General features: G+C 39.2%; 1 protein-coding gene across 3 annotated transcripts in view; it reads right to left on the minus strand.

Annotated features, from left to right (window-relative positions):
• lrrc73 (leucine rich repeat containing 73) overlaps positions 1 to 7,274 on the minus strand; it is a 176,592-nt gene extending 169,318 nt beyond the window's left edge. For all 3 annotated transcript variants that reach the window (XR_014201758.1, XM_082154650.1, XM_082154649.1), the window contains exons 1-4: positions 6,562 to 7,274; positions 2,701 to 2,861; positions 1,702 to 1,824; positions 1,211 to 1,311 (exon numbers count right to left, since the gene is read on the minus strand). Coding sequence is in view for 2 of the 3 variants with exons in the window: in XM_082154650.1 (XP_082010776.1) it covers positions 1,211 to 1,311; positions 1,702 to 1,824; positions 2,701 to 2,861; positions 6,562 to 6,833 (657 nt within the window). In the remaining variant the exon portion in view is untranslated. The remainder of the gene's footprint in view (positions 1 to 1,210; positions 1,312 to 1,701; positions 1,825 to 2,700; positions 2,862 to 6,561) is intronic.
• Between the last annotated feature and the right edge of the window lie 7,677 nt (positions 7,275 to 14,951).

A 14,951-nucleotide genomic window follows, 5' to 3' on the forward strand; every position in this document is an offset into this window, starting at 1 on the left:
TACACGATGTAACAACAGAAGAGTCAAGTTTTATCGAAACTCTTTGTTCATTTTTTTGAGAGAGATGCTAATGGTCTTGTCCGGTTCAATTCATTATGCTAAGCTATGCTAAAAGTGGGACCCCCAGACCCGGAGATCGGCTGAATGGATTCGAAAACGGTAAAACTCAACTGTTTAACTCTGGGGGAGTTGTAAAATGAGCCTATTTCCAAAAAAAGTGGAGTATCCCTTTAAAGGGATAGTTCACTTTGAAATTAATTTTTGGTATGTTTTAGCTTACCTCAAGGGCATCCAAGATGTAGGTGTCTTTTTTTCCGCAGTAGTTTAAATTTTGATATTTTTAGGTCAAACCGTTCTTGTCTGTCAGTCATATAATGCAGGTCTATGGTCATTATCTCAAATAGCATGCACAGAGTCCAAATTAAAACAATTCCCCGTCATCCAAATTAAACAATTCCCATATCGTAAGTACACGTTGATGGCCTAAGACACGAAACGACCGGTTTGTGTGAGAAAACGAACAGTATTTATATCGTTTTTACCGCTTATACGCAGACATGTCCAAGTGATCTGATCTGACGTGTACGCAGACTGGTGCATAGATATATACACTAGATGTCGCCTTAAAGACATTCGTTCCAATGAACTGCCGTAGACAAGGCGACATCTAGTGTATATATCTATGCACCAGTCTGCGTACACGTCAGATCAGATCACTTGGACATGGCTGCGTATAAGAGGTAAAAACGATATAAATACTGTTCGTTTTCTCACACAAACCGCTCGTTTCGTGTCTTAGGCCATCAACGTGTACTTACGATATGGGAATTGTTTAATTTGGATGACGGGGAATTGTTTTAATTTGGACTCTGTGCATGCTATTTGAGATAATGACCATAGACCTGCATTATATGACTGACAGACAAGAACGGTTTGACCTAAAAATATCAAAATTGAAACTACTGCGGAAAAAAAGACACCTACATCTTGGATGCCCTTGAGGTAAGCTAAAACATACCAAAAATTAATTTCAAAGTGAACTATCCCTTTAAGCTGGACTATGATATTTTACAGCAGAAACAATCTTTGTTGCATTATTTTCCTGTTATCACAGTAAAGCTGCTTTGAAACAATCTGTGTTGTAAAAAGTGCTATATAAATAAAGGGGACTTGACTTGTTTCGTGAAGCAGATCTGAGTTTGGAAGGTACCTGTGCTGACTGATTTGTGAGTCCAGTTCCCTCCAGGTCCAGAACTTCAAGAGTTCGACTGGATGCGACAGAGACAGCCAACATCCCAGCGATGTGATCCCCTGGAAACCACAAGCAGAGGGAAAAGCTGAGACAGGGGACTGGGACGTGCAAACCTAGCGCTTTTCAAAGAGCAAACCCTACGTTTCTCCAGCAGTAACATTTGTACGCTTGGCTAGCAGTTTCATTCACAGTCAGCAAAATAAATGTCTCAATATATACACTGTAACATCTACACCTTCCACTATACTTCAGGAAAATACTTGCATCTTTGAATTAATTGTTAAATAGATTTATGTGTCAAGCGTATAAATGATTAAAAATGCTTTACAGTAAATGTCAGTAAAATTGCCTGAAAACAAATCCCTGATCGAACTTACTGTCAGTTTAGCGATATCTGTGTATCATGGCCAGCACATATCCATACCTCAAAACCGCAGAAGATCACTCACCTAAGGGATTGTAGTCGAGGTTGAGGACCCGTAACTGTGAGCTGTGAGCCACGGCGATGGCCAGTCGAGCCCAGCCCTGGCTGCTGATGGCTGGGTTAGCACTCAGTGTCAGCTCTTTAAGCCCTGTGCAGTATTATTGATCGCACTGTTGATTCATAATAGCTCCCAGCATGCTTCTAGGTCTAAAGCTACTTTCCCAGCCAACAGGGAATGTTCTTAAAACTTCCCTAACATTCTCTCAAAGTAATGAACAAACTTTCTTCCAGTAACATTAATAGAATGTTCCTTCAGTTATCTGGTCCTTAATAATATTCTCAAAATGTTGGCACAAAAACATTATCTATGAAAAGTTTTTTTTTTTTTTCTGAATTGGACGATCGTGTAACATTTTTAAATGTTACTTCTTGTTTCAGAATGTTCAGTGGACATTAAAAAGTAACAGTCTCATAATGTGTTCAAAATGGAAGTCTTAAGGTTCGCATAACCAATAAAAGTTTTTTTCAAAATTTTTAAAAAACTGGACGCTTTGAACGTTCAGAGAACATTCAGAAATAACGTTAACATTATGAAAATGTTAGCAAAACGTTCTAAGAACATATTTGTGTTTTCTGGGATTACAGTATTTTCAAAATTATTGAAAACCTTACACACAGCCTACAAAACCAAATGTGTTACAAAACTACAAAAACAGCTGTTTCAAATACAGAAACAGGTTATTTTATTTATTATTTTAAGAAAGTGGAGAAAATGTGTTTTGAAACATGTTTTCCTGTATTTGCTGTGTGTTCAAAATGATAAATGTGCTTAAGCACTGAGAGAGTGCAGCAGAACTACAATACATGTATATCAGTTTTGCACAAACGCTGTACATATTTATTGCCATATTTATTCAGCCAACATAAAAGTACTGTAACATACTCCACTTAACATAACATATATAACTGCTTAGTTAATCTCAATGTATCATAGGTTTTTGTATGGAAAGCTGTGATGTTTTACCCGATTTAGCTCCATCCGGAGGAAGCATGCCACAAATGATGCGAATGGCCTCATCTCCCAGCATGCAGTCCCCCAAATCCAAGGACACCAGAGAAGGGTGAGTGGAGAGGGCTCCATTCAGGGTGACCAGTCCTGCATCTAAAAGTGGACTTCCGTGGAGACTATAAGGGGCAAAGTGAACAGAGATGGACATTACGTTCTGTGCTAAATTTGCATTCCCTGAAGAAAATGGCGGCAAAACATTAGAGTTTTACATTTAGGTTTTAAAGGCAGGGTAGGTGATTTGTTCCAGAAACATTTTTTGTTATGCTGGTTGAAAGTCTCTTCCCATCCTGATAGCAATCACTAAGTTAAGTGGTCTAAATGTATGTATATGTATATATCGTCTGTGGAAGGCGTAGAACCATAAAATGTTTGTCCAATCATTGCTTTAGGTTTGAATGCAATGATACAATGTCCTATCTGCCTGTCAACATGCGCACCTGCTCACGCAGACATCACACTTCATCTGCGTGTTTCATGCTATGCAGAGTTAGACAGACGTCAGTCACTGAGCACCACAAACGAAACAGCAGCCGCCTTTTCTTGAACCTAAACAATGAGCTTAGGCCCTGTGTCCACCAAAGCGTTTTTTCACGCGGCTGGCGTATTGTTTTCAGTGGGAGCGCCACATTTTTAGAACGGCATGAGCGTAGCGAGGCACTGAGCGTGTATATAACGCTCAAGCGCTGAGCGCTCGGCGGTTTTTACCGGTCGTCGAGAGTTGAAGAATGTTCAACTTTGGGTAAAACGCAGCGCTCATCACTGTCACGTTTTACCCAACCGTCCAATCACAGTGGAGGAGGGGCGGGACAAATACCACACCGACCAACCGCCACATTCTGCTTGTTCAACGTCAACAGAAACAACAACAAGCTTAATAACGGAACAAAATAATTGAAAACAAGAGCCAGACCAAATACTTTACACTGTATCGATATTTTAATATAGAAACAACACACAAACAAACTATCTGTGAAATGAGATACTAGTAACACTAGAATATTACGTATTATAACAAGCAAAGCGTCTCAACTGAAAGAAACACTGCGCTGCCAAAGCGCTCTCAAGCGCCCACAGCTAGCCGTTTTCAGCAGAGCGCCTAGCGTTTTCAGCTGGCTAAAAACGCTTTGGTGGACACACGGCCAAATGCTGCGTTCAAGTCAAGTCAAGTCAAGTCATCTTCATTTATATAGCGCTTTTAACAATGTAAATTGTTTCAAAGCAGCTTTACAGAGATAGACGTATAATTTAAGGTAACAGAGATTGTTTTGGCTTTATAGCAGTTCTTTAATAAAGTTATTTTCCAGCTAAAGTTAGTTTGGATTGATTCGCTTCCGTCGCAACGATCATTTGTTATCAATTTAGGGGCCGCCAAGACGACATCGTTCTCTCTACACAGACTTTAAATGCGAACCTGTGATAAACGCTGATGGCGTTCACATGCGCATTAAAAATTGGTTCTATAGTTATGTGCCTTGACTACTGTAATTTGGATGGAAGTGATGGAAACTAGGGCTGCAGCTATCAATTATTTTAGTAATTGAGTATTCTGCCGATTATTCCATCGATTAATCGTGTAATCGGATAAAAAAATCGTGGTAATGAAAATAGATCCAAGTGAACAACGGACTTTAAAATGTCTTAAAATACAAATATATAATAACAAGCTATATTAATTGGTTCAAATAAAGTATCAAAGTAAGTAATCATATGGGTTTTATTGAACAACACTATTAAAATACACCATGATATAAACTAATTAAAACATAACTCAGTAGCGGTATTAACATTAAGTGACATGACATCTGACGCACAGAAGCCAATGACACATGTCGCTATGCTTGACCCTATGACACATCCGGTCTTCATTGGATGTGCCACTGACATTGTCACGACACCTGACTGACACAGAGTCGCAGAACATGTTTCTGTATGTTGTGACACCTCCAGTAGTGACTGACAGTGACAGATGAATTGAGCAGATATACACTGACGTAATTGTGACACAAAATCCGAAATAAATAGCCCAATTTAGGGATATTTTAAATATCAATTAAATGCATTAAAGTCAGTAATATTTTTTTTCAAACATGTTATTTGTGTCACATCTGTATTTGAGTGGCTGAATGTTTTGTAATATCAGTGCTACTTTATGTTATTTATCACGCCCATTCTAGGAAATACACGAAATAAATCTCTCATGGGTCACTACGAATAACTCATTAACTCATCTGTTACTGTAAACCTTTATTTTTGCATGAAGCTGCACGGACACACGCCGGTAGGTGTCAGTATAAGTAGGCCTAAGTGTGACACTGGCCAGCGCAAGATTCTCATCCATGGCTTTAATTTTTCAATAATAATTTTATGGAATTATGTATAATAAATAAAATCCATTTTTGTTGTACACATTAACTCAGCAATGTAATAAATCATATGTTTGACAGCATAAAGCATTGTTCTGCAAGTGTTCAATTGTTCCCCAGTTGTTCTGCAAGTGGCACATGACGCAATCCAATGGCACATCTCAAGTTTCAGTGACACATGCCACTATCCACTGGCACATGCCAGTTGGCATGTGTCACTAAAACGGACATGTCTCCTTATGTTGTGGCACCTCCTCCAGTAGTGACACCTACAGCTGTCTGCCAGAGTAGATTATGTAACATGTGCACTTAACCGCAGAACGGTAATTAATATGTTGCTGCCAAACATATGATTCATTACATCATGGAGTTAATTTGTACAACAAAAGTGGATAATTCCATATAATTATTTTTGAAATATTTCTAAATGTTTGTTGAATTTTTTTAATGTACTGAGCACTTTTTTTGCACTTGTATAAATAAAGAAGATTGCAAGTATCTCGGCATGTAGGCTAATCCTTTTTGGATTTGTAGCCTAACAAATTATTTTTTTATGAAATCGGAGAACTTTCTGTTCCTCCATTGACAGCTACGCAACTGACACTCTGACGCTTTAAAAAGATCATAAAGATATCATAAAACTAATCCATATGATTTGAGCAGTTTAGTCCACATTTTCTGAAGAGATTGGATTGGTTCATAATGATGAACAGATTGAATTTAGGCTTTTATTCACATTTAAACATTGATCAGCGAACATAAACAGAAGCTCAAACCACCGAACCTGCTTGACGCGTGAGAACAAACCTCATTGGTTCTTACAGAAGCTGCTGCAACACGAGAATGAACCTCATTGGTTCTTGAAAAAGCTTAAACTAGAGAATGAACTTTATTGGTTCTCACACATCAAGTAAACATGCTTGCATTTACCATAAATCAACTGATGTGTGAGTGAGTTGATGAATGTTTATGTGAATAAAAGCCTAAATTCAATCTGTTCATCATATAAAGCGATAATGTCTCTTCAGAAAATGTTGGACTAAACTGCTAAATTCATGTGGATTCGTTTTACAATCTCTTTATGAACTTTTTAATGCGTCAAAGTGTCAGTTGCGGAGCTGTCAATGGCTCTCAGACAGCTCTCAGATTTCATCAAAAATATCTTCATTTGTGTTTCGAAGATGAGCGAAAGTCTTACGAGTTTGGAACAACATGAGGGTGAGTAATTAATGACGGAATTGAACTAACCATTTAAGTCTACTTGTCAAAGTAAAAACAGTCTCTCGAAATGGCCTTTCTTCGATCAAGTCTCTAAGTCGTAAAGCCTGCTCGCTTATAGAAAAGTACACAATTAGCAGCACACTTGCCGATCCCGATAATATCGCTTGAGTATGCGCGATAATAATATTGTCGTTCGCTTGCCTAAATAAAGATTCCTTTCGGAAACACTCACAAGAGGGTCTGGATGGATCTGTTGGCCTTCAGCGCATCTGCCAGATGCTTGGTCCGGCCGATGGTGGACACCACGCCGAGGTTCAGGTTGAGCTGAGCGAGGGAGTGTGACTCTGCGACGCCACGACACACACGGCCGAAGTCTCGGTCCGACAGCTGACAGCCGCGCACGGACAGCAGACGCACGCTGTTCTCCTTCAGGCTGTCGCAGATGTCTTTCACCTCCGCACAGGACAGCGCCTCTCCGGTTATCTGGATAGAGCCCGGCAGCATCTCGGTGGTGTCAGGCTTGACTAACGCGCATTATGGATCCGCAATGTATCCAGCCGACGCCAGAGCACCAGCGACAGGCTCGGGATAACGCGGAAGGTGGTGCTGCTGTTTCAGCGTTTTGTGCTTCCCCTGTGTCTGCCTCCCGACATGATGCTTGGGGATCCTCAAGGCTTCGGTCTCTGCAGCATGAACGATGATGACGATGCTGGTGCTGTCGGTTACTATGCATGCACTAAAGGTCGCTCGCATTAGATTGTTCCCATCTCACTAACACCACCATTCAGGCATTAGGCGACTTCAGGCTTGAGGTAATCCGCCTGACAGCTGATGATGGTGGGATTGGCCACAAGGAGAGAACAACGTGTGTCTGTGTGGACGCGCGCGCGTGTGAACGGAAAATGGTGCGCGAGCTCTTGAGGTGACGAGTGTTGCCTACATCTATTCCACTGTACCGATTATAACTTGGGTCGTGGAAGTAGGTTGCATATACTGCATTAGAAAATAGATCACTGGGACAAGTTGTCACACATTTTACCCCAGTGAATAATTGTCTATGAAGGTTTTAATTTTTGAAAGTGAATTTCTGTATAGACACAGATACCGACAAATAAATAAATATTTAAATACATAAATTGCAATGTCAAATTGATTAATCGCATCTAACATAATATAGCTACATGTGTACACACACACACACACACACACACACACACACACACACATATATAGCCTATATTAGCCTATATAGCCTACTTTATATGCACGCAAATATTATATAAAGACAAACTTTTATGTTAGATGCGATTAATCGATTTGACAGCAATAATAAATAGATAAAAAATATATATATATTCACTTTTATTACCTGTGAAAATAGATAATACAGAATAGGCAACAGTTCAACCACTACCTTCATTGTCTGTGTCAGACTGTTCTCTGAATGTGTCAGTGTAGTTTTATTGTGTCCACTTGTTGCAACTGCTTATTAGAAGGTGCATGTTCATGCGTATATGCACAAATAAGCTTCATCCAACTGCAGCTCTGTGCCACACATGAGACTTTTGAATAATATATTGAATGGATCCACATGAATGTCACTTGTCTTTCCCTCAGCAACAGTCTGAGGATATGAAGGTGGATAGTATAACCAATTGTACCCACAGCGTTTCTGGTTGCATGACCCTATCTCAGTGACAGTCTCAGTGAGAGCAGGGAAACGTGAGCCCTGAATTAAACAAACACAATTAATTCCTAATGCAGCCCAGTGTATGGACTCACCTCAGCTTACCCTGATCATCGCAATCACAATGAAACCGCAACCAGGCACAGAAAGAGTGTACATTTAAATGGAAAGGTGCATTTAAAAATTAAAAATATTTTTTGTGTGTGTGTAAGATTTAAGTTCTGAGTGACAGTGGTTTGTGTTGTTCCCTTCTGCTACTTAAAAACATTTTCCATCCTGCACATCAATGGCATTGTAGTGTCAACAACATTTTGCTGCAGTATTTTCAGACATTTCATAACTTCGGTCTATGGAAATGGTATCAGTGAGTAAAAACAAGTGTTTAACATCCAAAGCTACTCCAGAAGTCTTGAATTTATCGCACATATGGCCATATGGACTACTCATGTTACTGTTATGCCATTTTTGGCCTTTTTGGAGCTTTCATGATGACTATGGAAAGACATTGTATGGAAAACAGCTGCATAAAGATAGAGATTTTAAACAGTTTATTTCAGGAAGCACAATAGTGTCACCGTCATGTTCAGTTTGTGTTGGTTTTCACTCGTCACATGTGTTCCTTTGTTCTCTTTTAGTTAATTATCTTTGTGTATTTAAGTTCGTGCTTGAGTTCAGTTCTTGCTCCTGTATTGTTATGTATCGCACATTGGCTATTATCCTTGTAATATTTATCTTATAAACCTTGTATACCTTCATCATCGTCTTCCTTGAACTTTACAAGTAGGCCCTTGTTTAAAAGCATTTATTGTTTTCTATTCTTTGAAAGCATTTATTTAAAGGGGTCACATCATATTTTAAAAAAACAAAAACAATACCCAACATGAGGGTGAGTAAATAATAATGATAGAATTCTTTAGATTATTGAATTTGTTTATGGGTAACTGTTCCTTCAAGTTTCAAGGTTTACCTGAATCTTTGCAATAATACAAGAAAGGAAATGAGAACAGAGACTGACTCTGCATGCACATTTTTTTGATTTTTTTTATGTTTTTACATAGGCCTAATATAACCACAAAGATTATATTAAATAAGCATTTATTTAAAGGGACCATGTCATAATTTTTTATAAGCCCACTAAGATCCACTTATAATGTTCAAGACATTTGTATTCTTTTTTATTAAGCTGAATGATTAATACGGCCTAAAATTAACACCTTAATTAACACGAGTAAAAATCAACGTTGGCGAGTATATGAAACGGTGTCAATCACCAGTTGTCCAGTAACATTTTTATGAATTCTAACAATGCAATGTTGTGAGAACATGAGAGCAAACATGAACGACGCTCGGATTGATGGACCAGCGCTGCATCAAAAGTTTAATGCCGCTCGTGCCGCTCTCTCATGGCCCTCGGCCTCGTCCTACTCGCCACATGCCGGTATGGAGACGAGTTTGTTGAGGATCGGTGCCGATGGCTGTCGTGTCGATGAGGCCTTCACAGGGCTGATGAGGCTGACCCTTGAGGAAGACGTTGTGGTCGTGTCTAGGCGCAGGTCCACCATCTGATCTGGATACGGCCAGGATCTGGCTGACTGCAGTAAACCTCGGAAAAGGGGGTCCAATCGGAAATGCCTTATCACAATTTGTGAATTGGTGTGATGATAACTTCCTGGACCTTAATGTGACAAAAACTAAGAAGTTAATCATTGATTTTAGAAAGAACCGTTTTAACCCAGAAGCCAGTATTATTCATGGCGAAAATGTTGAAATTGTAGAGACGTATAAGTACTTAGGAACCACGTTTGACTCCAACCTCAAGTTTGATAAAAACACAGAGTCAATCACTAAGCGCGGACAACAAAGAATCCACTTGATGCGGAAGCTAAATTCTTTCAATGTATCTCAAAGGATCTTATGTAACTTTTATTATTCATTTATTGAAAGCCTTTTAACATTTTCTTTCATCTGCTGGTTTGTGGTCTGTGAGGGACACACTGTAAAAAATTTCTAACCCTCCCAAATCAAACATTTCAAGTGACCGATAACATCTACATTTTTTTATTGGCCCAAGTGAAATTCTTGTTGCAATAGTCTGTTAACATTGGCTCAATGAGAAATAATACGTCAGACTAATTGAAAAATTTAGATGTTATCGGTCACTTGAAATTTTTGACTTGGGGATGTAATTTTTTTTTACAGTGCAAGAATAGCCTCAGCAGTATTGTTAAAATCTGCTCCAAGATCATTGGAGTTCAGCTGACAGACCTGAGCTCCCTCTGGAAAAATCGGGAGCTCCAGAAGGCTAGACAGGTCATGAGTTATCCTGACCATGTTCTTAGTCAGGAATTCTGTCTAATGCCCTCAGGACGACGCTACCTTGCCCGGGGATAAATAAAGTTTTTAAATTGAATTGAATTAAACAGGAAGACTAACATTAGCGTAGATTCCATTCTTCTTATGATGTTACGAGTACATCAGGTCAGGTCATTATAGTCAGTTAAACAGCTGAGAAAGAAAACACACATGTACAGTATAAGTAGGCTATATTGGATCAGTGCATTAGGTCTTAAAGTGACAGCAGCCTAATAATCCTGCTGCTCTCTCAAACAACAAAAGGCAGAATACATTAAAAAATTAAAAAATCACTCACTGCTCTTGACTGAATAACTTTTGTAACTTTAATGAAGATTAATCTGTTTAATTTATTAATTAATGCAGTGTTCTTTTACATTTGAATAATTTATTAAATTTGTGTCATAACTGTCACACTGTCTGTTTTTGCAAAAAAAGTTTCATGGCCGGTACATTTTCTTAAGCCACCGGCATCGACACATTGGCAGGTAATTTCATAATCATATGATGAACTTTACACAGTTTTTAAACTGGACTGAATCAACATTAAACTATCTTCAGCTGAATAATGGCACTACTGTCTTAGAGCTGCTTTACAGCACAACTGAATTCTGTTTGAGTCATTGATCATTATCCTCCTGTTTATCACTGTAAAGCTGCTTTGAACAATCTGAATTGTATAAAGCGCTATAGAAATAACTTGACTTTGAAAACAAAGCAAATGTGTCTGTGATGACTTGAGGACTTCTTTCTAGTTTTCAGTCTCTCATGTTCTTGCTCAGACGTGGACAGGTTTGAGTTTCCCGTCAGGATGATATCCATCCAATCCTGTGTTTAATCCAGTGTGTTTTTTGTAGACTGGATGGTGTGTGTAATTCTGAAAATAATTCTGAAAATAATTTTTAATTCTAAAAATAATTCTGAACTCTGACAGTCTATTACATCCCAGTCTTTGGGCTGGACTTCAGCAAGCCAAATCTGTGCTTTCATATCCAATACAAAGATTTTATGAACATGTGAACTCATGAATGACTCTTTTAGAGCTTCTTTAGCCGAATTGAATTCTGTTTTACTAAATGATTCTGTTATTTTCCTGTGTATTACCGTGAAGCTGCTTTGAAACAATAAGTAGGCCTATTGTATAAAGCGCTATATAAATGAAGGTGACTCGACTATAACAAGAACATTAAAATGAACTCTGGCCACAACAGCCATTTTGACATAATTTTGTGTGTATTTGACTTCAAGCAATAAGTCTCGAAACTGAACTCGGCTTTCTGTGCACGTGTGTGTTTCAGGTGTGTGTCAGAGTGAGTTCATGGCTTATTGCACTTCCTTGCTAACAAAAATATAACGGTAACGGAGTGTAAAATGTTAAATTACTGCATAAATTGGGACTGTCGGTACACGATCCGTTCCACCTGCACGATCCGTTTCACGCATGCGTAGTAGACGCAGTAGAAAACGCACATGCGCAAATGATAATTCTGTTTTGCGACGATTTACGACACTGCACGATCTGTTCCACGTAGTTCTTTCTTCATGTAAGTGCAGATTGTCTAGGCAGAAATGCATATTATGTTCCTTATTGTCTTCTGTAAACAACATTGAAGGGATCATTTTCCTAATTTAGATTATATAGACCCATACCATACTAATACAAAATTACTCAACTTAAAAGTTAACTAATATTAGCAGCTTTTAATAATAAAAAAACGACACAAACCGTCTTTGACAATACTACTGACCTCAGACCAAAACACGGCAAGTTAAGCCTAATACCATACAGCAGTGAATCGCAAAGGAGAGTAGCCTATGGAGGAAACTGATCATGTATGTTAATGTAACAACTCACAACTCCTTTATTATTTTTGGATTGGCAACCACGTAAACACATCGTAATGCATAGCGTAAGCTACATTTAAAAGCATCAAAATAGACCCGCTGTGAAATGTTACACAAATATGCCGCAAGTTGTGCCATCGCATGCGTGGTTCCGATAGTGTAGGAAAACCGTGACGTTTTCTACTACGTAATTACGCGCATGCGTGTACGGATCGTGCAGGTGGAACGGATCGTGTACCGACCATTGTCAGTATAAGAAAGGGTACCGACAGGGACAGCGCATCTGTCTGATGCGTGACGGCATTTAGTGTCCGGAATAGGCCCCGCCCACAGCAGAGATAACGAGACATGAAGTTAGGAAGGCTAACTTCCAATCTCATTTCTCTGTCTTACCCCTTCCCCTTCCCCTACCCCTACCCCTTTGTCTGCGTCTTCCCCTTGCCCTTCGATACCGAGTGAAGGGGGGTAGGGGGAAGAACGTTTCTATAAGAAATGAGACACCACTCGATTACCGTTTGCGTCATCTTCCCTTTCCGCTAGCTGGCTGCTACGTCAACAGAGGCGATACGCGTTGACATAAACAAACGAAGATGCCGTCATCTCGGGTTGTGATATCGATTGCCTGGTCTCTCTTTATCTTTGCACGCTTGTGTGCCATCAGTCAAAGACGGTAGGTGTGTTCGACATCGGCTGCGGCTGGATGTAACCGATCGGCGAGAGTAGCCGCGTGCAGGCGGGGAGGAGCTGCAAACGGAGACGTGAAGTCGGACACTTTCTGGTTCCCGTAGTGACCGCTCACGTGGTGTTTGCATACTTTACCACAGCTGCAGTGAAATAAATGCAATATTTGCCAAATAATACACAGATGTTTCATTTCATGAGACATGTTCATTCAATACTTTATGTACTGCTTCATACAGCGTCTGTTTGAACAAGAATAAAGTTCAACATAAGCAACTATCAATGAAGTGGAGTCTACGTTTTTTAAGCAGTTTTAATTTGATAAACATGACACAATATAACATGACAACGACATGAAAAGAGTGTTCACTGTTATAATAAACTGATTTATTAGAGGAACTAAAGGTGTTCGAATAAACACGAAACACACGTGATCGTTGTCATGCGGTGAATCCGGCCAATCGTGGAACAGCTGTGTCGTCATCAGCCCTCCTGCAGCCCAGTGCAGCCGCTCTTGAGAAGCTGCGCTGGCTGAGTTCTCCGGCTACTCTCGAAACGCTCTCGCGGTACTTTGATGCCATACGTCACAGTCACGTGGCGTCGGCGCTGTATCAAGTCGGACAAAATTTCTAACCGGCATGCACTGCTTCAAGTCAGCCGCCGATCGTTCTGCGCAGAGCTGCATGAAGTCGAACAAGCCCATTGTTTCATTGTATTTAAGGGCGGCGCCGGCGACACCATAAGCAAAACATTAGCAAACGGCAAATAGCCTTCTTATACTGTCTATGCAAATAGCGCATAGCTGCTAGCTAGCGGTTAACTAGTGATTCAAAACAAAAACATTACAATTAAAACCGCTTGAACGTTTTATTAAAGGTATCATAAAACACGAGTGTCATTAAACTGCTGAAAATACATACATTTGTGCGACTCACTTCTGAGAAATTCCTACCCCTCTCTTTCAAGTGTGGTCCTCCGCAGACTTCGTTTCAAGGGCTATGTAGCCCTACGCCTTGGCCCTAGCCCTTAATCAAAATGAGAATTGGGACACCACTTCCCCTCACATGAACGCGCAAAACCGAGGGGAAGGGGTAAGAGTAAGGGGTAAGACAGAGAAATGAGACGCAGCCAAGTTTTGAGCAGTCGGAGAATTATCAGTTAAAACAAGTGTCTAAAACACATAAATAACTGCTCTATTGTGGATTCATCCTGCAATGAACTTGTTAGGCAACTTTTGACATGTGTTTGGCGTCGAGTGTGTTATTTTATATAGGGTTATTTTGACTTTGTATTACCAGGCACAAACGTGATTAATTTTTGCATTGTCTAGTGTTTTATGTAGATCTGATTCATTATCTATGAAGTGAAACCCCTATTTCCACGTTCTATATCTCCATTGTGCATGTAATGTGTATAAAATATGTTTAATGAATTTCATGTAGTATTGTGCATATTCACCACTAGGTGGGGATGTTTCCCTTCACATTTAGTTTAATTGAGTTGTTCAGCATTTCATTGAGTTGATTTGTGATTTAATTCACTGAGAATATAATGTATTATAATTGTCAATCTGCAAAATTGTACTCACTATATGATCACAACGCAAAAAGATTACATTGATTTAAAAATATTAAAAAGAAGAGTGCTGTTTTAAATAAATATTTCTAATAAATGTATATTTTTGAACTTAAATATGCAATCATTCTAGAATAAAATTTCAGATGGCACTGAGAGGCTTTTGCATCTGAACTCTTCATATATACATATACACCGGTGCTCCAGTTTTAAGTTTAGTTTGATAAACAATTATGGGAACTGTGTTTCTTTCCATTTGTATTAGGATGGAATAAAACAGTCAGCTGCGTTTAGAAATATGCCAAATGCATTGCATGGTAGCTCATTTATAAAACAATAAGCCGGTCTGTCACAGGTTGAGGGACATTGCGATTTAAGAGACAGATTTTGAGATTGTCTGATTTGAATGTGTTTTTTTTTACCACTAATTGATTTGTAAGAATGCCTCATGTGAGCAAGACTCTGAGATTGGAGCTGGTTTT

Source organism: Leuciscus leuciscus (genome assembly GCF_965113295.1).
Source record: "Leuciscus leuciscus genome assembly, chromosome: 22".
Lineage (NCBI taxonomy): Eukaryota > Metazoa > Chordata > Actinopteri > Cypriniformes > Leuciscidae > Leuciscus > Leuciscus leuciscus.